This window comes from Mytilus trossulus, chromosome 8 (assembly GCF_036588685.1).
Source record: "Mytilus trossulus isolate FHL-02 chromosome 8, PNRI_Mtr1.1.1.hap1, whole genome shotgun sequence".
Classification (NCBI taxonomy): domain Eukaryota; kingdom Metazoa; phylum Mollusca; class Bivalvia; order Mytilida; family Mytilidae; genus Mytilus; species Mytilus trossulus.
The window spans coordinates 16,440,393-16,463,995 of record NC_086380.1 but is presented as its reverse complement, the minus strand read 5'-3'; the positions used below and the strand labels follow the sequence as shown (position 1 = coordinate 16,463,995).

General features: G+C 31.5%; 1 protein-coding gene across 2 annotated transcripts; it reads left to right on the top strand.

The window, feature by feature from the left end:
- Positions 1–1,527: 1,527 nt before the first annotated feature.
- On the top strand, positions 1,528–20,024 carry LOC134680621 (mRNA export factor GLE1-like). 2 transcript variants are annotated; one of them, XM_063539733.1, is made up of 13 exons: positions 1,528–1,723; positions 2,468–2,586; positions 2,970–3,180; positions 3,831–3,979; positions 5,490–5,550; positions 6,032–6,078; positions 8,814–9,085; positions 12,201–12,322; positions 13,098–13,179; positions 14,095–14,204; positions 15,277–15,489; positions 17,749–17,939; positions 18,463–20,024. In XM_063539733.1, the coding sequence occupies exons 1-13, from the start codon at positions 1,652–1,654 to the stop codon at positions 18,905–18,907; spliced, it is 2,094 nt and encodes a 697-aa protein (XP_063395803.1). In that variant the 5' UTR covers positions 1,528–1,651; the 3' UTR covers positions 18,908–20,024. The 2 variants fall into 2 exon arrangements, with proteins under 2 accessions (XP_063395803.1, XP_063395802.1); XM_063539732.1 differs by having other exon boundaries at positions 2,967–3,180.
- The last annotated feature ends 3,579 nt before the right edge of the window (positions 20,025–23,603 follow it).

Below are 23,603 nucleotides of genomic sequence, written 5' to 3'. Positions count from 1 at the left end.
AGCCTTGCCAGACGTCATAATTATTTGGACTACGAAATACACAAGGCTATAGTGCAGTATTTAAAATTGATATCGCATTATAATTACGATATAGGTTTATTCTAAGCACAATTCTAAGCAATGTGAATTTTAATCATTCGGTCCCAGTAGTTACAATATTTGAATCGTTTATGGGGGAATTAAACATATAATTAAAATTTATAAACAAGAAAGCAATGAATAATATATCAAAATAAACGGTACTGGTCAGTAAAATGAAATGACGTCATACTTACGTCGTTTCTCCTTATAATGCTACTTTATAAGAATATTACGTTTTCTCTGAATATTGATTGTTTGCTGTTTATTTAACGTTAAGTGGCAGTTTATCCTAATAGTCTATCTTTTATATAAGGAAACACAATACTAGAATATTAAATAATATCATGAGTTTATGACGGTTTGGATGTCCCTCTGACATATCATGACAAATGATATATCGCCCGTCTTGGATAGCAGGGACAAAAAGAAAGCCCAACAACAGTCTATCAGTGGTCGCCTAAGATAACTGGTGTAATGTTGAAACAGAGAGCATATGCCAGGAAACACAATTACGTCAGTACAAATAAATAGTTTGAAGCCATAGATTTTTTTTTTTTTTTTTTTAGCCCTTTTTTGGTTTTTCCTAATACTCTAAACCGTATGACTGACATGTCTCTCTGTGACACTTTGCTCTAAACCTATTTTACACAGTTTAAATATTATGGGGACGAAGTCCCCAATAACAGTAGAAAATTCAATAAAAAAAAAATCGGGAAAATTTCCCGAATTTTTTATTGTACTAATGAACTCAAAATCGTTCAATTTATTTTATGTCATGTTTTGAAATCCCGGACCTGCGCAGAAATCTACAATGTACTTCCTTTTTCCGATTTCATTTGTATGAAACTTTGAGAAAATCATATTTATCAGTCTAGTATAAAATAGGAAGGACTGCAATACCAATTTCATTTTAAATAATTCCTTGATAAGAAAAAACGTTACCTGATGAAAGCGTTTCTTTGTTTACATTGCATATGACGTCATAACTTAAATAACGTCACAACTAAAATCCCTAACAACAGAACCAAACTCGGAAACGTAAAGGTATTTCCGTTGTTTTTTTTACAAATATTTAGGTTAAAAAAAATCAAACAGACTTCGTCCCCATTAACAGGTAATGCCTGCCTCATATTATAAAGTTACAACAAGGATTTGTAAAGTTAGACAACTATACAAATCCTTGGTTACAACAAGTCAACCCTTGACATCTGCAATGATACCGGCATAATTTTCATATACATTTTTTTTTCAACTTATAGATACACGCGTATGTCATTTTCTTGGTTTATTATAATCGAAAAACACATTTCTGGTTCTAATCTCTATTCTCATAAATATGTATCTCAGTAAAGATACAAACACAAGTCTACAACTCTATGCAGGACCTTAATTCTTGCCGGGACCATGATTACCCATTTTAGGTAGTTTAAACTTTCGGAAGTGCATATGTCGGACCTCTCTCGACTTTTCCAATAATATCAGTTCAGAGAGGGAACGAGAAATTAGAAAATACTCATCATGATGTTTGATTACTAGCAAATTTAATTCAAATATTTAAATATTCGATCAGATGGAGATTTCAAAGGCGCTGAAGAACACATCTAAAGGAAGCTTAACATATGACAGAAGACCTCCTTCAAAGGTTCATCATCGTCTTATTTTTAATTTTTTTTCAAAATCAACTTTCTCTTCTTGTTTATTTTTTTTTATTGCTGCACGTCGATTTGTCGATGTTTCTTCAAGGCTATGTATATGTGTGTCAATTTTTGGGTATGTCTGTGTGTATACGTGGATTTCATTGGGGTCTAAAAGTGATGCGGGATTGACGTTTTTTTTTGTAAGCGTGACCAGTGAAAGTCAAAATATTGTGTGACGTGAAAACGGGAATTCTAATGCAACAACGTTTGTAAGGTTCATTTTGATTGGATAACGGCACTTTCTTACATATCATCAATTGACAATTGATGCTATGGGACGTACAAAAATGTATGCGCAGTTTCATTAGAATGGAGATAACAATATTGTATTTTAAGCTCCGACGGCATCAATTTGGGATTTGATGGTCAAAACAGTAAGCGGGATCTGGGATCAGTCATGAGTAATCAAGTAAGGGGGCCGGACCTTTTCCTAGCCCTCCCCCTTTTTTCAAAATCTGTTTTGATTTGTTTTCTATAAATGAACACTTACATTTGTATTCTCTTATATAAGCTTTGCATTTCAAATAATATGGCCACGAGCATCATTGAATAGACAAGTATTGTTGAAATGCGCATCTGGTGCAAGAAAATTGATACCGTTAATTTTATTATCAAATAAATGTCAGTAACAGTCAGTTTGTCATATTCAAATGTATATTTAGTGTATTGATTTTGTTGTTATATTTCAGGAGTTCTTTGAGCATTGTTCTCCTCCTCCAACTATATCCAAAAGGTTTGATAACTCGCCCAATAACAGACTTACAGACCATGCCTTGCACAAACATCGTAAAGGTAGCATTCCAGACAGGTAAATATGTGTTAAAATTTCACTGTAGATATAAACTGTGTTAGTATATAATATACACAATACAATGTACCTAATGTCATGAATTTTAATGTATGTAATAGTGAATACACTAAGAAACCCCATTTTATAGATTGAGAAATAAAATCATAATTGATACCAGGATTGAAATTTTGTATTTGCACCAGACAAGAATTTTATCTAAAAAGGACTCATGAAAAAAAGATTTTCTGTGGAGTCTTGATAAATTTTGTATTTAATCTATAAGGTTTTGAAGTTTTCTTATTGACTTATTATGCTTGTAAATTTGTTTCTCCACTTCAGTTATCATGATTATGAAATTGGATATTCCAATTATTAACTAATATTTTATTATTTTTCAGTAGTGCCAGTGAATCATCATATGACAATGTTGTCCAATTAACAATCAAAACAGATTGTTCATCACCAAGGACAGTGGAGATTGTCTCCCCTACATCACCAATTGAGATTGTCTCCCCTACACTTAAAAAGACCATTATTCCAGTTTCACCAGAGTACACAAAGAGTATACTAGCAGTTAAAGAGTATGAACATTCTCTTGACAAGGCGATCAAGGTCAGTATTGATATTTACTTTGGTAAGTTTTATGGGTAATGAAAACCATGATTTCAATTAGTCAACAAAATTCATTTCAATATCCTCATTGAAAAATTTATAAATTTTACTTCAGCTACTATAAAAAGACATTTGTCTAGGTTCTGTTTGACAAAATAACTGATGTGTAAAAAAAATGTTTTAGTCTAGCACTGTATCTAAATGGTAATTACCAAAAAAAGAGTTAAAAATAAGAAGATGTGGTATGTTGACCAATGACTGGACAAACTTTCCCCACAGTCATTTACAGTGACCACATGACAAGGATGTAAGCAACTTTAGGTTGGGCCTTCAACAACCCATACCATACAGGGAGCTACAAGTGTGTCAATATTGTATGAGAAAAGCATATTTGATTTTGCTGCAGTCACAGGTTAAACAAAAATATAAGTTATGGGATGAATGGAAAAAGCTGCAATATTTTAGTTTATTTATAAATGGAGTTTACTTGTGTTGTTATAATTCATCTTGACAGTTCCTGGTGAGTTAAATGTTTTAAACAATGAACGGAATGAGTCAAGATGACGTTTATGTCTAACTACATTAGTAACCAGATGGCATTCATCTTTTTTTTGAATTTGAACTTTACAAACATAACTTTATTTCATTAGGTTAAGGTATACAACAAACAACAAAGGTTCACAGAACATACCAAGAAACTTCAGAATGAGGCTGAGAATAAATTGTCAGTATTACAGAGAAACCAACAGAATAAAGCTGAGGAACAACAACAGGAAACAGAATTACAATTCATGCAACAGTATGCAAATAATACATGTATCTTTGATCTTGGGAATAAAAAATATTATTTGAAAATTATAATGTCCGATAGATTTGAATATTTTTAATTCCTATAACATAAATTGAATGCAGCATTTTCCAAAATGGTAATAAAAAATCTAGTATCTTTGCTCATTGTTCAGCAGTGTTAATATTCAGCAATCCACACAGAAGTTTCTGAATTGTTTTGCCTCTTTTTCCAGTCAGAGATATAACTCTATAGGGTTATTCCTGGAAATAGCTTGCGTGTGTTATTACAGATACTTTCACCTTAAATTTTCTAAATCTGTAATAACATATATGCTTGTTATTTGTAAAATTATTTCATTTATAGTGGGCTCTAGGGAACTCTTGAGACATTGCGCAGAAACTAAATGCATAGTCTTGATAACTATTAATACATTTTTAATGGACTATGGTAAATCAATGAATCGAGGCTATTAAGGGATAAACTTAGCTGTGATAACATGGCTTAGTTATTAAAGGAATGTAACTTATTATATAAGACACTTGGGAATACTGAGAAGCTTTCGCATATGTTAGTAAAAGATTGCAATATTTTGGCACAAAATTGAAGAAATGGACCTCAACATGCCAAAATGTATGATTTATTGTATATGCTTTGACATTTTTGAGCAATAGTTTATAGGAAATAATGTTAAAAGCTGCACACTTATGATATAACTTTAGAATACATATAAAATTCATTAGATCTGTCACAAAACTTTTTACTCTGTCTCAAAACTAAATATAAAGAATCCTGATCTGACAACAGACTTTTGTTTAAAAATGAGAATTAAAATGCACATATTTTTATCCTGAATGTCATAGAAAGGAGTATATTTAAAATCCAAATTCAAAAGCATTTCATTGAGTTTTATGTACAGCGGTAAAGGAGTAGGGGCATTAAGGCCTAGTTTTGGCCCAAGAAAAATAAAAAGTTTGATAACCATTTCAAATTGGCACATAATGTTTAGAAATGCATAGGGTCAAGAAATATAAATTAAAAACAGAAAGATTTTTATCTGATGACGTCAGAATTATGTCATAATGTGTACTGTTTTCACAAAAACGATGAAAAACACATAATTTATGCAGTTTTCTATCATTATTTCCATTGAGGAAACATCCTGCGCAGCCGAGAAACAACAAAATAATTTAACAGAAGCTTTATTATAACTATTGGCATAATCTCACCAAAATTAAAGTTGTTTCTTGGGTGCGCACATACTTTTTCAATCTAAAATATACTTAAAATATGATGTAAAAACAAAGAAAATCACGAAATTTTACAAAATATGCAAATTAGGTCATGATTTGTTGCCATGGTAACTTGTTTGATGTCAAATTTGTTTTGATTTTCTTAGTACCTTATACCTTAGTTAAGTTTTCAGTAATTTAAAAATATGTATGATAACTTTTAAATTTGCAGTTATTTTGGGGCCAAATAAGGGCCTTATTGCCCCTACTCCTTTTATATTTTGTTTCAGAACAATTGAACTGCAGGAAAAACAGAGGAAGTTAAAAGAAGATCATCGAGAGCATGCCCAGGTATGGTGATTTACATTACTGGCTTGTCACAGATCAATTTACACTTTTGCTATTAGTTTGTAATTTTTCAAATGTATACATTTGTATGCATGTTCCTTATTTATTTTTAATAGACAGTTGATATTTAGAACTTGATTATATTAAATCTAAATACATATATCTCTGTTGTAAGTATATTCTGATGTCTTTACTCTTTAGTTTTATGTGTCTGGCTTGATAGTTGTCAATTAGTCAGACCTTTTCACTACTTTTAAAAGTATACTAAAAAAAGAATATATATTTCCAATTACTTTCACTAACATCTTTACTGTTTTTGATTTTATTGCAAAGCAGGGTAGACATATCTCTATGTCAATTTTTATTGAGTTTGTATGTTCGATTTAAGAGTTACTAAAAACCTTTAATTTCTTTTTATTTGCACTTAATTAAGGAAATATATGTTTATTATTATACTACATCTATTTATAACTTATGATTATAGATGTTACAGAAGAAACATGAGAAATTAAAGGAAGAAATAAAGAGAAAGTTAGTATACATTATGATAGTTCAAGTATTGAAATATTTTAATTTATCTGAAGTCATTATTAGATAAAGTATTCTACCCTCTTTTTGAAGTAGTCTAATCCTATAGACAGATAGATTGATTATCTGTTGGACTTGTCTACTCTTAAAAGAGGGTAGTTTACCTAACCTAGTAATACCTTCACGGTTCAGCTAACAAGCAAGCTAACCAACAATATTACACCTTTGCCTACACACTCAATACGATTGGCTGTAAACTTATTATCTTTATGTGTTACGTGCAAGAGATTATAAGACAGATGCCTCATGTTTAAATATCATTATGAAATTTAGGCCATACTGTTAAGAAATGAACAAGATTCAAAATTCCAAATAAGTTTTTATACGACCGCAAATTTTGAAAAAAATTTCGTCGTATATTGCTATCACGTTGGCGTCGTCGTCGTCGTCGTCGTCCGAATACTTTTAGTTTTCGCACTCTAACTTTAGTAAAAGTGAATAGAAATCTATGAAATTTTAACACAAGGTTTATGACCATAAAAGGAAGGCTGGTATTGATTTTGGGAGTTTTGGTCCCAACATTTTAGGAATTAGGGGCCAAAAAGGGCCCAAATAAGCATTTTCTTGGTTTTCGCACTATAACTTTAGTTTAAGTTAATAGAAATCTATGAAATTTTGACACAAGGTTTATAACCACAAAATAAGGGTTGGGATTGATTTTGGGAGTTTTATTTTAAACAGTTTAGGAATTAGGGGCCAAAAAAGGGCCCAAATAAGCATTATTCTTGGTTTTCGCACAATAACTTTAGTTAAAGTAAATAGAAATCAATGAAATTTAAACACAATGTTTATGACCACAAAAGGAAGGTTGGTATTGATTTTGGGAGTTTCAGTCCCAACAGTTTAGGAATAAGGGGCCAAAAAGGGACCCAAATAAGCATTTTTCTTGGTTTTCGCACCATAGTCTTAGTATAAGTGAATAGAAATCTATGAAATTTAAACACAAGGTTTATGACTATAAAAGGAAGGTTGGTATTGATTTTGGAAGTTTTGGTCCCAACAGTTAAGGGAAAAGGGGCCCAAAGGGTCCAAAATTAAACTTTGTTTGATTTCATGAAAATTGAATAATTGGGGTTCTTTAATATGCCGAATCTAACTGTGTATGTAGATTCTTAATTTTTGGTCCCTTTTTCAAATTGGTCTACATTAAGGTCCAAAGGGTCCAAAATTAAACTTAGTTTGATTTTAACAAAAATTGAAACCTTGGGGTTCTTTGATATGCTGAATCTAAAAATGTACTTAGATTTTTGATTATTGGCCCAGTTTTCAAGTTGGCCCGAATCGGGGTCCAAAATTAAACATTGTTTGATTTCATCAAAAATTGAATAATTGGGGTTCTTTGATATGCCAAATCTAACTGTGTATGTAGATTCTTAATTTTTGGTCCAGTTTTAAAATTGGTCTAAATTAAAGTGCAAAGGGTCCAAAATTAAACTAAGTTAGATTTTAACAAAAAATAAATTCTTGGGCCTCTTTGATATGCTGAATCTAAACATGTACTTAGATTTTTGATTATGGGCCCAGTTTTCAAGTTGGTCCAAATCAGGATCTAAAATTATTATATTAAGTATTGTGCAATAGCAAGTCTTTTCAATTGCACAGTATTGTGCAATGGCAAGAAATATCTAATTTCACAATATTGTGAAATAGCAAATTTTTTTTTAATTAAGAGTTATCTTTCTTTGTCCAGTATAGTAAGCAAGAAATATCTGCAAGATTTTTTTTTAATTGGAGTTATCTTTCTTTGTCCAGAATCAACTTAAATCTTTGTTATATACAATATACAATGTATATTCACTTTTTACTACCAACTGATAAATTAATCTTTACCATTCAGTGATAACAAGCAGTTTTTTTACATCATGTATTTAAATGAGTAGTAATTGTTGCAAACTCCATTAGAATATTTTAATTGAAATTAGTTTTGGAATAAGGGAAAGGGGGATGTGAATAAAAAATTGGGTTAAATTTTTCTCATTTGAAATTTCATAAATAAAAAGAAAATTTCTTCAAACATTTTTTTGAGAGGATTAATATTCAACAGCATAGTGAATTGCTCTAAGAGAAAACAAAAATTTTAAGTTCATTTGAATACATTCATTCTGTGTCAGAAACCTATGCTGTGTCAACTATTTAATCACAATCCAAATTTAGAGCGGAATCCAGCTTGAATGTTGTGTCCATACTTGCCCCAACCGTTCAGGGTTCAACCTCTGGGGTCGTATAAAGCTACGCCCTGCGGAGCATCTGGTTGAATTATGAAAACTTGAAATTTTATTTAATTTGATAACTAACAGGGGAAAAAATATGAGTTATCCAATAAAATCAGAACATGCACAATAAAAAACGCCAGAAAAAAAAGAACAACGCTTTTATTGTTATTCTGCATATCAAAGTCACAGGGAGGCCTTCAACATTGAGCAAAACAACTTCTCATCCTTACTGCAAGTTTAAAACAGGGGCGAAAGATACCAGAGGGACATTCAAATTCATAGATCAAATATTAACTGATAGCGCCATGGATAAAAAAGAAAAAGACAAGACAAATAATAGTTCACAAGACACAACATTGAAAACTAAATACTAAGCAACACGAACCCCACCACATACTTAAGACAGCCCTGCCACTAGTTTCAGCAGAATTCTTTGCAATATGAATAAGTATGTTTTCATTGTAGAGAAAAAGAAAGACAGGAAAGGATCCAGATAGCCCAGACTATAAGAAATGATATAGCCACTTTATTGGAGAGACTCAAAACTATGTATGAACAGTTTACACCCAAAGATAGACTACCTGAATCTTTGAAAAAGGCACTTAATTTAGTCAACAATAAACTGGCTGAAGTCTCACAGATGGCTTCAAGAGATGTTGATACAAATGAAGTTGTTAAGATGACAGAAATTCTCAAGCTTTGCCTAAATGCATATGAATATATGAGAAAAGAATATGGTAGGTTTTATTTTTATATAATATTTCTTGATGGCTAAATGAACATTCTTTTTTTTATTAAGGTAGCACTACAGTCTAACAATGGTTTTTTGAAGATATTTTTTTTATCACGTAATATTGAAGTTAGTATTATTCTGCACAGTTTGTAAAAATCCCAAAGTCATTTTCATATCGCAACAGGGAGTAAATTGATAATTGACTTATGTAAATAAAAGCACATGGTAATTAATCTAAATATATAGCAATTGGGAGTGGCTAATATGTCAATCATCTGTTGATGCCAGTGTCCAGCTGTTAATCCCTGACCACAAGAGAAATATTGTAGTCTAGATCTTATCTCATTTGTTTTGCAACAAAAATAATTTATATAACAGGGAAGTGAACTGAGAAAAAGAAAAAATCTAAAGGGAAAAAATTCTACCAAAAATGAAAAAAATACTATGGAAAAGAGTGGGAAAGTATTAAAAGCCTCTGACTGCCTGTATAAATGTATTCCCTTGGTCTTCTTCATTTGAATACAGTTTTATGCATTTTAACTAATTTTCAGTTTAAGTGTAATTTTTCAGTTCAATTAAATTTAAAAAAATCTGAGGGTAAAAAAAGTGTATTTTTAAGTGAACATGTTTTTTGGTGCACACTTTTAATGTTCTAGCTTATTTCAGACAGTTTATTTCTTTTTTAAAATTCAAATGAAAATTATTCTTTATATATCATGTATATAGAGACTCAGAATAATGATGTTAAACATTGATTATATGCAGCTGGTCAATCATGTTAGTCTCTTATCTTAGACTTTCTGGAAAGAGGCGGAGCTTTGTCTATATATGTAATTATGTTGGTCAAATCTGTGACGTCAAACTCCCGCCAAATGCCAAGTTAGTGTTGGACAGTTCACATATAATGCAAAATTTTCAGAATTAGAGCATCAAAGACACAAAGTGTGTGGTTCTATTGATATAGTAATGATATCAGAACACTCCTGGGGTGTTCCCAGTGGAATTTTTGTATTTATATTGACTTTACAGAGGTTCTAAGGGGGAAATTAAGTTTTTAGATCATTTCTCAGAACAATTTTTCATGAGAATTGTAATGAAAAAATGAGAACAGAAACTTTATGGGTACCCCCTTTGGCTTGACATTGATATATATGATTAAAGGGTGTGTTTTCTACAATACCGTGTCCCAGTTTTTGGATGATATGCTTCTAAATGAATTTATAGGTCTCCAAAGATGAAAGGTGAAATGAGGTTTGGAACCCAGCATTTAAATCAATATATCTTCTTACTGGAGGCATATATCAAAAATCTAAGACACGGTTTTGTTGATTTTATATGGTTGATTAAAGGGATGAAAACAAATTTTTACTACCATTTGACATGAATGTGCCATCTTGATCCAAGTTAGAAGACCACTTTTTTGGCAATTAATGAGTTATATTTAGAGAATTATCAAACCTAAAATAAATTTTTAAATAGACTAAGAAAGAGTTATATTTCAGCTTTAAAATGAGTTAAAAAAAAATTAAAATCCACGGAGTAGTTTTAGAGAAATTAGTCTTTAAAGACTGTTGATTGGAGTCAGAAAATTTTGACTGTAGTGCTACCTTAAAGGAGTCCACAACCTAAATATGTCCATAACAAGCTGTGAGTGGTTATTGATTTATTTGATGAAGATGGTTTCTTTAAGATCACTGATATCGATCTATTTTTAAAAATGACTGTCATTACCAAAAATTATACTCTGATTGGCTGCAGCTTGTAGTGATTTAAGCTTTAACTTACTAACAGTACAGATTTACTATTGTAGTTCTGATGGAGTTATACTATTCCTTCTTTTAGATGTATACATGGACACCTCCGGGTGCGGGAATTTCACGCTACATTGAACACCTGTTGGTGACCTTCTGCTGTTGTTTTTTTCTATGGTCGGGTTGTTGTCTCTTTGACACATTCCCCATTGCCATTCTCAATTTTATGTAATATTACATGTATACAATTTCTGTTTCATTTGGTCTCTTGTGGAGGGTTGTCTCATTAGCAATCATACCACATGTTCTTTATTATATTGTCTGCTGATTGACTTCTTATTTTTCCATTCATTAGTATTTCTTAATCATAAGAAGGTATCTGGTAATTAATAAGGAGAATGGATATTTATCTTGGCTGCAAGGGTGAGATATGCTCCTTAGTGTTGCTGTTAAAACCTTATATTCAGCTTCAATCAAATCAGAGGGTAATATTCTCTTTCTACTCAGCTCTAGTAACTGATATCACTAGAGTAACCTGATATAAATAGAGATTAATACATGGCCTTTTCCATATCAGCCTGGGTATCATCACGAGACCCCCATATCAGCCTGAGACGGAGTCGAGGTGCTGATATGGGTCCAGTAACTAAAACAGTCAAAAACTTTATAAAGAAGTTAAATTATGAATCAAATATACTTTAATTGTCCAACAACAGCATCACTGCCTCCATATATATTTATGGTAACATTTCCTATAGAGGCATTTTGAAACATTGAAAGTTTTGAAGAGTTTTATAATCATTTTTACTCCATGTTTGTTGTACTATAAAATGATTCATAATTGTCAATGGCATTTGTTAGCAAGTACTAAACTATCCCCACAAAAGTTCACATAAATTAAGAACGTCATCATAAAAATTTCTGACGTCACAATGGAAAAGCAAACAACCGAAACCGGAAACACCGGAAGTAACTTGCACGAGAGGCACTATTACTGGTTTTGTGCACGAGATGCCCCTGATATGGGTTATCAGCCTGGGTGGGAAATTATGGCTTGTGTACTTCCGCTCATTACACATATGCAAAAGCTATCATATCAATGCTAAGTATATGATAAACAAATCTTTCACTCAAAATAGATTAACATTTTAATAAAAAATATAAAAAACAGGATCAATGCAAAATTTTAGAAAATAGCGATAAAATATTCCAAATTGCATTTTTTTATTGTTCAATTGTCATGTTTCTTCATTAGATGTAGTTGTGACAAAGGGATAGATTAGGTTTGTATAAATGAAGAATGGCCATTGATATTATGAAGCTAATGGTTTATGAACAAAACACATTTATAATGACGAATTTTTGTAGATGAGTTAACAAAGAAAATAAAAGAAGAACAAGCTAAAGAGGAAGCAGAAAAAAAAGCCAGAGCAGAAATAGAGGCCAAGGCCAGGGCTGAAGCTGCCGCAGCAGCTGCTAAAGTAACAGTGGTAAATCTCATAATAATTAACTTACAGCAGATCTCTTATATTGTCTTGTCTGCCATAAAATACTCTATATGTATATGGACATGATATAGTATTTTATTTGAAGTGTTGAGAGGCAATATGAACAATATTTAAGTTATGATTTGATGATGTTAAGTACAATACGAATTGCAAAATAAGTAGCCTCATTGTATTTTTGGAAACATTTATAACATTTAATCAATTTTTATGGAATACATAGCATGCCTTCATATAACATGTATAAAGACTCGTAACCATCCAAAATATACGATATTTTCTGTATTGGAGCACAGTTTCACAGCATAAGGTATCCAATGAAAAGTTAAATGAAAAATTAAATTTAATGAAAACTGGTATATACTTTAATATAAGATTGAATCATTATTTAAATTTAAAACTTTTTTTTATTTTGTTATTTTTTTATGCCCCACTGACGATAGTAGAGGGGCATTATTTTTTCTGGTCTGTGCGTCCATTCGTTCGTCCGTCCGTCTGTTCATTCGTCCGTCTGTCACACTTCAGGTTAAAGTTTTTGGTCAAGGTAGTTTTTGATGAAGTTGAAGTCCAATCAACTTGAAACTTAGTATACCTGTTCCCTTTGATAAGATCATTCTAATTTTTAATGCCAAATTAAAGAATTTATTCCAATTTCACGGTCCAGTAAACATAGAAAATGATAGTGCGAGTGGGGCATCTGTGTACTGTGGACACATTCTTGTTTACTCTATATGATTGTGGTAAACCTCTTATTTTGAAGGTCCCTCCAACACCAGGAGTACCGTCCACTCCTCTTGCCACCTCCACACCAGCACCATCATCAACATCAAGACCGACTGCAGGTTGGTATCTATTTTAAGGTGGTACCTAACGCTACAGGGAGATAACTCTGTAAAGTCAGCTTAACGTTTTAATTACGTTGTGTTGTAAAAGGAATATTTAGCTTCTCAATGATCAAAATTGGTTATTGTTAAACTGCTATATAACCAGTGTAATATTTCTGACAAAATGGTTGGTTCAAAAAAAAAAAAAAAAATATATTTTGGTTAAAGGGTCAAAGTAAATACTCTGACAAAAATTTTATGAAAATTAAACGAGCCAAATTAATTTTAGTGAAAGTGTTGGGTACCAACTCAATATTTACCTACGACTTGGTGAAAGGATGAAAATATAAAATATTAATAAGTCATATATTTAGACATTCTACCTACATTTACTACTACAAAACTTATATTCATAAAATTTATCCAAAATTTGGCAATCATATACATTGAAATCCAAAATCAATGAAAACTTTTTATAAATGGTTTTTTTTTAAAAATATTGTATTGGTTAAGTTATTGAATTAATCATTCATTGATGGGTTCAGTGAAAATCTGTAGCTATCAAATCATATCCAACTTTCCCAGAAGTCCTTGATTATTGTTCAAATCCTTGAAAGTACAATTTATTACTAGATAAAATTTATTTTATTAAAGTGTCACCATCCATTACTATATCAATTTATATAAACACATAAACACATAAAGTCATAAGAACCTAACATTTAAGTAAAAGGATGCCAGCTGAAAATGACTTATGAGACACTATCATTAAAACAAACATCTAATACATACATACTTAAGTCTAATTGTTACTAATAAAATAAGGCAACTTTAAATATAAAGTGATGTTTTACAGGATATTTTAATAGTTGATTAAGGTATAGTATTGTGTCATCATTGTATCTAACAAATCCATATGTTTGTGATTTACAGAGGCTGTGTTAAGATGTGTAGATGAGAATGCATTCACACAGTATACTAATCTCCAGGTGCTGATAAAGAAAGCTGAAGAAGAATCTAAAACATTGTTCAATAATCCACAGGTACTTATTAGTTATGTTATCATCCAATGTCGGGTTGCTGATTCTTTCACACATTGCCTGTTCCAATCTCAACTTTATCTGACATCTGTTTAGTTTTTTTATGTTTTTTGTTTAATACCTTTACCAACAATACCTTTTTCCATTAGTTTTCCTACCTTTCTATATTTTAGCAATTCGTCTTTTAATGTTATCATCATAGGCCAATCCAGGGGGCCCAGACCCCCCTTTTGTGGGAAATTTTTGGTTGATTATATAGGGAATCACTGGAGCAAGACTGGAGACCCCCCCCCCCCCCACTCCCCCCTCACCCCCCTTTAGGAAAAGTTTTGGATCTGCCACTGATCATTTGATTCAACTATGGTGAAGACATTGATTTTTGACATAAAATGATCTTTTAAGTCTGAACAAGATGTCGCTAAATGAAATGGGAGCCTTCTATACAAAACTATGACAATTTGTACAGAAATTACTTTTATAAAACTATAACTTTTATCATTCGAATGAAATAATTAAAAATCTAGAGAATTCCAAATACACATATATATTTTTTAAGACGTGTACATTTCACTGCAGAAAAAAGGCATTGCATACAAACTCTATTATTAAAGTGCAAGAACTGACGCAAAATGTACTTTACTAGATGTACAACAGCAAAATATTTTAATGCAAAGATTATGAATAAAATGTGATGTAGCGTACATGTCAATGAGACAGCAAGCAAGCAAGCACCAATAAAAAAAGGCAAATGAAGGTCAACATAAAGTCATCAACAATAGATATGAATTATGGTATTGGAATATTGTGATTGCTGTCACTTTATTTATGTAAAAATTGGTGCTATAAGCCATCTTGAAATTGCACTGAGGTGAGAGTTTGGATTCCATGTTGACTGCCTAAGTCTGACTTTGAGATGAGAAGGAGAAAAGCAATGATAGCATTAACTTTTGCCTTTATCCATTCTTTAAAAATTGCAATAATAAATGCACACAAAAATTTCTTAATCAAATTAATGTATTTTGATTTTGCTGTCCAGCTAGTGAGACATACCTCTTGTAAACACTTTCCATTTCAGATGAAAAAGATGAAATTTGACATCCAGAAATCCATTAACACTCCTATCAACAATATATCTCCAGTGAGTGGTGACCATCTGAATGACCAACTAACCAGACTATTGACCTTGCTAGCTGGAGGGACAGTAGATTTGTCTGGGAGACGATTCTCCTTGTCTGGCTGTCCCCAAGCATTACCATTCTGTAAATACTTGATAGCCAAAATGATTGTGGTAAGTATAGTAATTTTGCTAAGAAAAGAAAAATGGTATATTTATCAACATTGTGGACTATAGTCGCCATCAGCTGAAATTTGTAGCGGTTATCTGTAAAAATAATCTAAACTGTCAATCGAATTCACTCGAGATATAGTTTTTATACGACCGCAAATTTTGAAAAAAATTTCGTCGTATATTGCTATCACGTTGGCGTCGTCGGCGTCGTCGTCGTCGTCCGAATACTTTTAGTTTTCGCACTCTAACTTTAGTAAAAGTGAATAGAAATCTATGAAATTTTAACACAAGGTTTATGACCACAAAAGGAAGGTTGGTAATGATTTTGGGAGTTTTGGTCCCAACATTTTAGGAATTGGGGGCCAAAAAGGGCCCAAATAAGCATTTTCTTGGTTTTCGCACTATAACTTTAGTTTTAGTTAATAGAAATCTATGAAATTTTGACACAAGGTTTATGACCACAAAAGAAAGGTTGGGATTGATTTTGGGAGTTTTGGTTTCAACAGTTTAGGAATTAGGGGCCAAAAAAGGGTCAAAATAAGCATTATTCTTGGTTTTTGCACAATAACTTTAGTTTAAGTAAATAGAAATCAATGAAATTTAAACACAATGTTGATGACCACAAAAGGAATTTTGGTATTGATTTTTTAGTTTAGGTCCCAACAGTTTAGGAATTAGGGGCCAAAAAGGGACCCACATGAGCACTTTTCTTGGTTTTCGCACCATAACGTTGGTATAAGTGAATAGAAATCTATGAAATTTAAACACAAGGTTTATGACCATATAAGGAAGGTTGGTATTGATTTTGGGAGTTTTGGTCCAACAGTTTAGGAAAAAGGGGCCCAAAGGGTCCAAAATTAAAGTTTGTTTGATTTCATCAAAATTGAATAATTAGGGTTCTTTGATATGCCGAATCTAACTGTGTATGTAGATTCTTAACTTTTGGTCATTTTTTCAAATTGGTCTACAATAAGGTCCAAAGGGTCCAAAATTAAACTTAGTTTGATTTTGACAAAAAATGAATCGGTTGGGTTCTTTGATATGTTGAATCTAAAAATGTACTTAGATTCTTGATTATTGACCCAGTTTTTAAGTTGGTCCAAATCTGGGTCCAAAATTAAACTTTATTTGATTTCATCAAAAATTGAATAAATGGGGTTCTTTGATATGCCAAATCTAACTGTGTATGTAGATTCTTCATTTTTGGTCCCGTTTTCAAATTTGCCTACATTAAGGTCCAAAGGGTCCAAAATTAAACTAAGTTTGATTTTAACAAAAATTAAATTCTTGGGCCTTTTGATATGCTGAATCTAAACATGTACTTAGATTTTTGATTATGGGCCCAGTTTTCAAGTTGGTCCAAATCAGGATCTAAAATTATTATATTAAGTATTGTGCAATAGCAAGTCTTTTCAATTGCACAGTATTGTGCAATGGCAAGAAATATCTAATTTCACAATATTGTGAAATAGCATTTTTTTTTTTTAATTAGAGTTATCTTTCTTTGTCCAGAATAGTAAGCAAGAAATATCTTATTGCAAGATTTTTTTTAATTGGAGTTATCTTTCTTTGTCCAGAATCAACTTAATTCTTTGTTATATACAATATACATGTACAATGTATATTCAATTTTTACTACCAACTGATAAATTTTAATAATCTTTACCATTCAGTGATAACAAGCAGTTTTTTTACATCTTAATATTTTATGATGTATTTAAATGAGTAGTTATTGTTGCAAACTCCATTCAAATATTTTAATTGAGATTAGTTTTGGAATAAGGGAAAGGGGGATATGATTAAAAAATTGGGTTCAATTTTTCTCATTTGAAATTTCATAAATAAAAAGAAAATTTCTTCAAACATTTTTTTGAGAGGATTAATATTCAACAGCATAGTGAATTGCTCTAAGAGAAAACAAAAATTTTAAGTTCATTAGAACACATTCATTCTGTGTCAGAAACCTATGCTGTGTCAACTATTAAATCACAATCCAAATTTAGAGCTGAATCCAGCTTGGATGTTGTGTCCATACTTGCCCCAATCGTTCAGGGTTCAACCTCTGCGGTCGTATAAAGCTACGCCCTGCGGAGCATCTGGTTCTCATTCCATTCATAAATTGCGAAAAGAAAAACCACTACTGACCTACCGTTTAATTATTACAGACCTTGGACACATGACAATGCCATTATAAAAACACCCATTCATTTATACTATAATAATACATTTTATAATTTTATTTGTTATGTTCTTTTATAGAAAAAAGGAGAAGAGCAGGTATCTGCTTTGCACAGTTCAGCTTTTGCTATAGCAGCCGTTACTGTAGGGTTGTTAGCTGAACATCCTGACATTCTCTTCATGCTTCTTGGACATTTTCACCAGCTGTGTCCATATACAGTACCGTACCATATCAGTAAAACTGATGGACAATCTAGGGAGGATTTTTATAAGTAAGAAACAAACATACAAATTTGAATAATTCTATCTTTCTGATAAAGCCAACTTACTTTTTTTTCAAGAAGTCCTACTGTATAAACAAACAAAAAAACAGACAGATTTGAGGAAAAACTACTAAAGTATTGCCCCCAATAAAAAGCATATTAGTCATTTGTCAGACATAAAAAGCTTTAACCCCATTTATTTCCTGGACCTTTATAGTCATGATAGACTAGAAACATGATAATATAAGAAAACTTTATTTTACATACACATACAGACATAGAATGAATATGATCTACATGCAAGGCAATCAAAGCATGCATGAAAATCTCTCTTGCATGTGATTATTGTGTAAAAGTGCATCTGTAAAATTATAGGACATTATATATAGGAAAATGTATGAATGTAAATTTATGTGTAATACTTCAATGATAAAACAAAACAACAACACAAAAAATGCAGATGTAAAATGCAACATAGATGCGTGTATAATAACTAGATATCTGTTATATTCATTATACTTCCATGTTTCAGGGCTTTAGGATATAAGTATGATTCTGAAGGAAATGCAGAAAAACAAGATCAGTTTCTCAAAAGAATGTCAGGATTAATGAGACTTTATGCCTCAGTCATGGTAGCTCATCCTCCAAGAGGTCCTAATCCCTATGGCACTGAGCATGCCTGGGAATGGTTGTCAATGGTGATGAACATTGAGCCTCTTCCTGATATTACAGCAACTATGACATTTGACCTTTTAGAGGTCACAGGACATGCTTTATACAGAGATTATAGAAAACAGTTTGTAAAGTTATTACATGTTTTAGCAAAGGAATTTTTCCCAAAGTTAAAAAGAATGGCTTCTCCAAGTGGAGGTGGCCCAATTTCAAGGTTGGAAGACTTTTTGCAGAATAGTTTAAGAAAAAACGGAAACATAAGACCACCAGAGGGCTTATTGAATCAGCATTTTTGGATGACTTGATGAATGTTGATTTTGTTAGATATTGAATTGTATGACATAATCATGACATTATCTTGTTTGTATCAAATTTACATCATTCAGAAATTTAGGACAAATATTAAGAATACAATTATAATTCATTCCTCCTTTTTGATAAAGAAAATGATTTGTTTTTTAAGATGTTAATTAGCATGAAAATGCATTTAAAAGCTATCTATTTTATATATATCATAATGTATTTTTCATCCTTGAAGATTGATATAAAACTGAAGTACATTATGAATATGACGTAAATTATTTGCATCTAATTATGTAGTCTCTCAAACCAAAGATTATGAAATGTGTATATTCTGCTGCATTTATAAGTAAGGGGAATAAGATTAAAAAGCTTAGAGCAATAGAAAAAACATGTGTAAATGGGTGACATTTTACCTTCAGCCTGCAACCTTGGGAGCTAACACATTTAATAGCTGATGGTTGTCAATATAGGACATCACAGCTAGTAAAACAAATATATCTCATTAATGAAATTGTTCTTGATATGTATGAATTACTGCCCTTTGATGTAAAACTGTCATAAGCAAATTAGTCATATCAGTGAAGTCTAAACTCTAGTCAATAAGCAGAATTTTACATTATCGCTATTTTGTGCATTTTTCCTTTGATCTTTTTTTTGTGATAATTTTACATATCATGCTATTCAATCTTGTTAAGATGAGCAACAATAATATAAATATTCTTGTTTTAAAGACATTTTAAGATGGTATTTCTTTGACAAATGTACTTATGAAAGTTTAATTTAAACAATAGGGTATTTATAGTGATATTTGCAGATATGGCATTAAATGGCATGCAAATGGATAATGATATGACTCTAGAAATCATCATTTATTCTGGGCACGTAAATGACCTACATGTTTCACGATATCAAATGGTCAATAAGAAAACTGGACATATAATTGCTATATCATGTTTGATGATGCATGAATTATTTGACACTTGACATTAAGCAACCAACAATCAATCAATCATGTTTTGATGATATATTACATAGTGTAATTGATCATTGTGTTGTGAATATTTTTGTACTACATTATATATAAATGTTGACTATTGTAATAAACATAAAAAAGCCTTACACCTAATTGTAGTAAAGAAATTAACATTCTGTGCTTCAAAAGCAATACTTTCCTGTATTTACCTTCATCAAAATCACTAAAACATAAATATTTGAAAGCCAGGAGTGAATGACTCAATTAAAAGATTATCAGTCAAATAACTAAAAGAATAGCCTGATTCATCAAGGTCAACTATGCCTGATAAAGTAGTTAACAAATACAATCAACATCAAGTTGAAATTGAATTGTGTCTATATGGCATATACACTAAACGATGCATTTTCAAAATCTGTTAAGATTGTTGATGGCCAAGTGGTCTACCTAGTTATGCCCCACCTACGATAGTAGAGGGGCATGATGTTTTCTGGTCTGTGCCTCCGTTCGTCAGTTCGTTCGTTCGTTCGTTCGTTCGTCCGTTCGTTCGTCCCGCTTCAGGTTAAAGTTTTTGGTCAAGGTAGTTTTTGATGAAGTTGAAGTCCTATCAACTTTAAACTTAGTACACATGTTCCCTATGATATGATCTTTCTAATTTAAATGTCAAATTAAAGTATTGACCCCAATTTCATGATCCACTGAACAAAGAAAAAGATAGTGTGAAGCTCAGGTTAAAGTTTTTGGTCAAGGTAGTTTTTGATGAAGTAGAAGTCCAATCAACTTGAAACTTAGTACACATGTTAACTATGATATGATCTTTCTAATTTTAATGCCAAATTAAAGTATTGACCCCAATTTCACGGTCCAGTGAACATGTAAAATGATAGTGCGAGTGGGGCATCCGTGTACTATGGACACATTCTTGGAAGGTTGGTGGTTCTCTCATGGCACACTGTCTTTCTCCACAAATAAAAACTGACAGCCACGAAATAGCACAATGGTGTTGAATAAAGGCAGTAGTTGTATACCAATGTTCAATATTAATAAATCGATGAAGCAAAAACAAATATGGGTCATGAACTAAAACTGAGGGAAAGACGTGTATGCCAACTATAAAAGCAAAACATTGATGGAACAGCAAAATCACTGAGCTGCAACAAAAATTGGAGTTAAACACCAATAAATCAAAATATTTTACATTCTATGTTGTTTTGTCAAACGTCTGTTAGTTGATGGCCACCAGGATAAATGCACATTTTACATAAGGCTTCGGGTTCTTGGGATTAAAACAAAACTTTGGTTAACCCGAAATTCCTCCCGAGTCCGTATATGCCTATTAAGGGCACAGTAGTACATCGCTGTTCAATAATCATAAATCGATTCAGCTAAAACAAATTGGGGTTTAAAACCAAACCCAAGGGAAACACATCAACTATGAAAGGAAAAAACAACTGAACAACAGAAAAAGTGAACTGAAACAAAAACTAATATTCATAGAAATTGACTTATTGATAACAACTGCCTATTCCTGACCTGGTGCAGGACATTTTAAGAAGAAAATGGCAGGTTGAACCTTGTTTTATGGCTATCCAAACGTCCCACTTATATGACAAGGTTCAAAGTACCTCTAAAATGACAACACTGCTTGATAGGAATACAGTTTAAATAAAAGCAAGAATACTCGGGACATAAATGAAAAATGTAATAGTACATTACAACATGTAAACCTCAGAATAAGAACCGCACCTCTCATGAACTATAACTTGTATGAATAGCGATATGTCTGTGTCACAGGTGTCCAAATTTTGGTAGATTCATATTCAATGATTTATTGGTGTCTTACCACAAACAAATTATAATAAGAATCACAAAAGCACATATAAAATTTATAACTTTCGTCTGCGTGCACCAACCTAAAATAAATATTAAAGCATATTTTAAAGAAGTATATGTAGTGCATACACATCAACAACTACTTTCTCTCTTGAACAAAATCGTGGCGAAAACCCAAGTTTTTGTTATATCACCGAAGTTAAATAACTTTGTGCTCGGTTACTATTTGACAAGGATTGACCAACAATACACACATATTGTTATGGCTACGTCTTCTTCTGGCTTGTGGAAATTTGCAGCAATGTCAATTCATACTTGGAAGCCTCGTGTAGAAAGGTTTTGAACTTTCGAATATTTTTAGCCTTCAGCATCAGAGACGATACATAAATTGTTGAATTGCGCATCTGGTACAGTAAAATTTGTAATTTAGTGTTATTCTCCTAGCTAATGTCCTATTGTCTGTTTTGGTTACTGCCATTTACTAACAATCTGAAAATAAATAGCAATAGTAAACCTAATTGTTGATCCCTTGAGGCTAAAATTTATCTTTAAGTTGATTATTACTTAGAAATTAGTGAATACTTTGAAATTATTAAACAGTGCAAATACACAATAATGCCACCAACATTAATATGCCTTCTTCATATATTTTAAAATACTCTGAGATGACTAGTCTTTTTGTGAGAAACATTGTCTGTAATGTGAAGATTTGAATTACAAAACATAAACTGACAAAATTACCACAAATACAATGGCTTTACCTATATTTCTTTGATTATTCCAATAGATAACAGTATCTACAGTATATTTAAAAGTAAATGTTTAATGAAAGATCTAACAAAAAGAGAATAACTTCCTGTTAGAAAGATTACCATATTTTGTATGAATTAAATATACACGTAAAATTGCTCTTCAATAGACAATTGTTAAAAGGTCTTCTTCTTCCTTCAATTCTTTTTGTTCGTAATAAACATAAACAAATGATTTTAAAAAAGAAACAACCAATTAAAACCACCATAGAATTTGGGATTTACCCTGAGTTCATTAAACAACGAGCTCCTTACTTTCATAACTTTCGAAAACTCTTAAAAAGTTCTATACCTTAGTATTTTACCTATAAATATTCTTAATAATGTAAATTGCGTGTATAAGAAGAAGAAGATATTTTATTTCCAATTATGGGCCCCAATTGGCATAAAGATTACAACATAAATAATTTTCATAATACAATACAAACAATCAAAGATTAATGAGAACTATTTAAGTTATTAAAAGATATGTAGATAAAGAATCAATAGTATTTTTTTTATATAATGCATTTTAATGCAAGTGAGGTTGATATAGATAACAAACAAGCAGCCCAAAATGAAAAAAGGAAAAAATATATCCATATATGTATACTGTACATGTAGTACACAATAAGTTAAACCAATTAAACATATAATAACTATCCAAAAAGAAGGCAGAAGTTAATCATGTCTATGACTCATCCTGTGTATATGAGATAAGGGTCACATGATGCAGATAAAACAATATTTCCTTCATTTATGTCAATTCATAACATAATTTTTGCATATATTTTTTTGTCATTTGTATCTCCGTTTAGAATTTTCTTCAGAGTTCGGTATTTTGTTATTTTACCTTTAAACCGTCAGTATATTAAACAATTAAAAGGATGTAAAAAAGTATGTAATTCATTTTTAGCTCAGCTGGCCCGAAGGGCCAAGTGAATTTTTCTCATCACTTGGCGTCCGTCGTCGTCGTCCGTCGTTGTTAACTTTTACAAAAAAACTTCTTCTCTGAAACTGCTTGTCCAAATTTAACCAAACTGGGCCACAACTGCTTGTCCAAATTTAACCAAACTGGGCCACATTCATCATTAGGGTATCTTG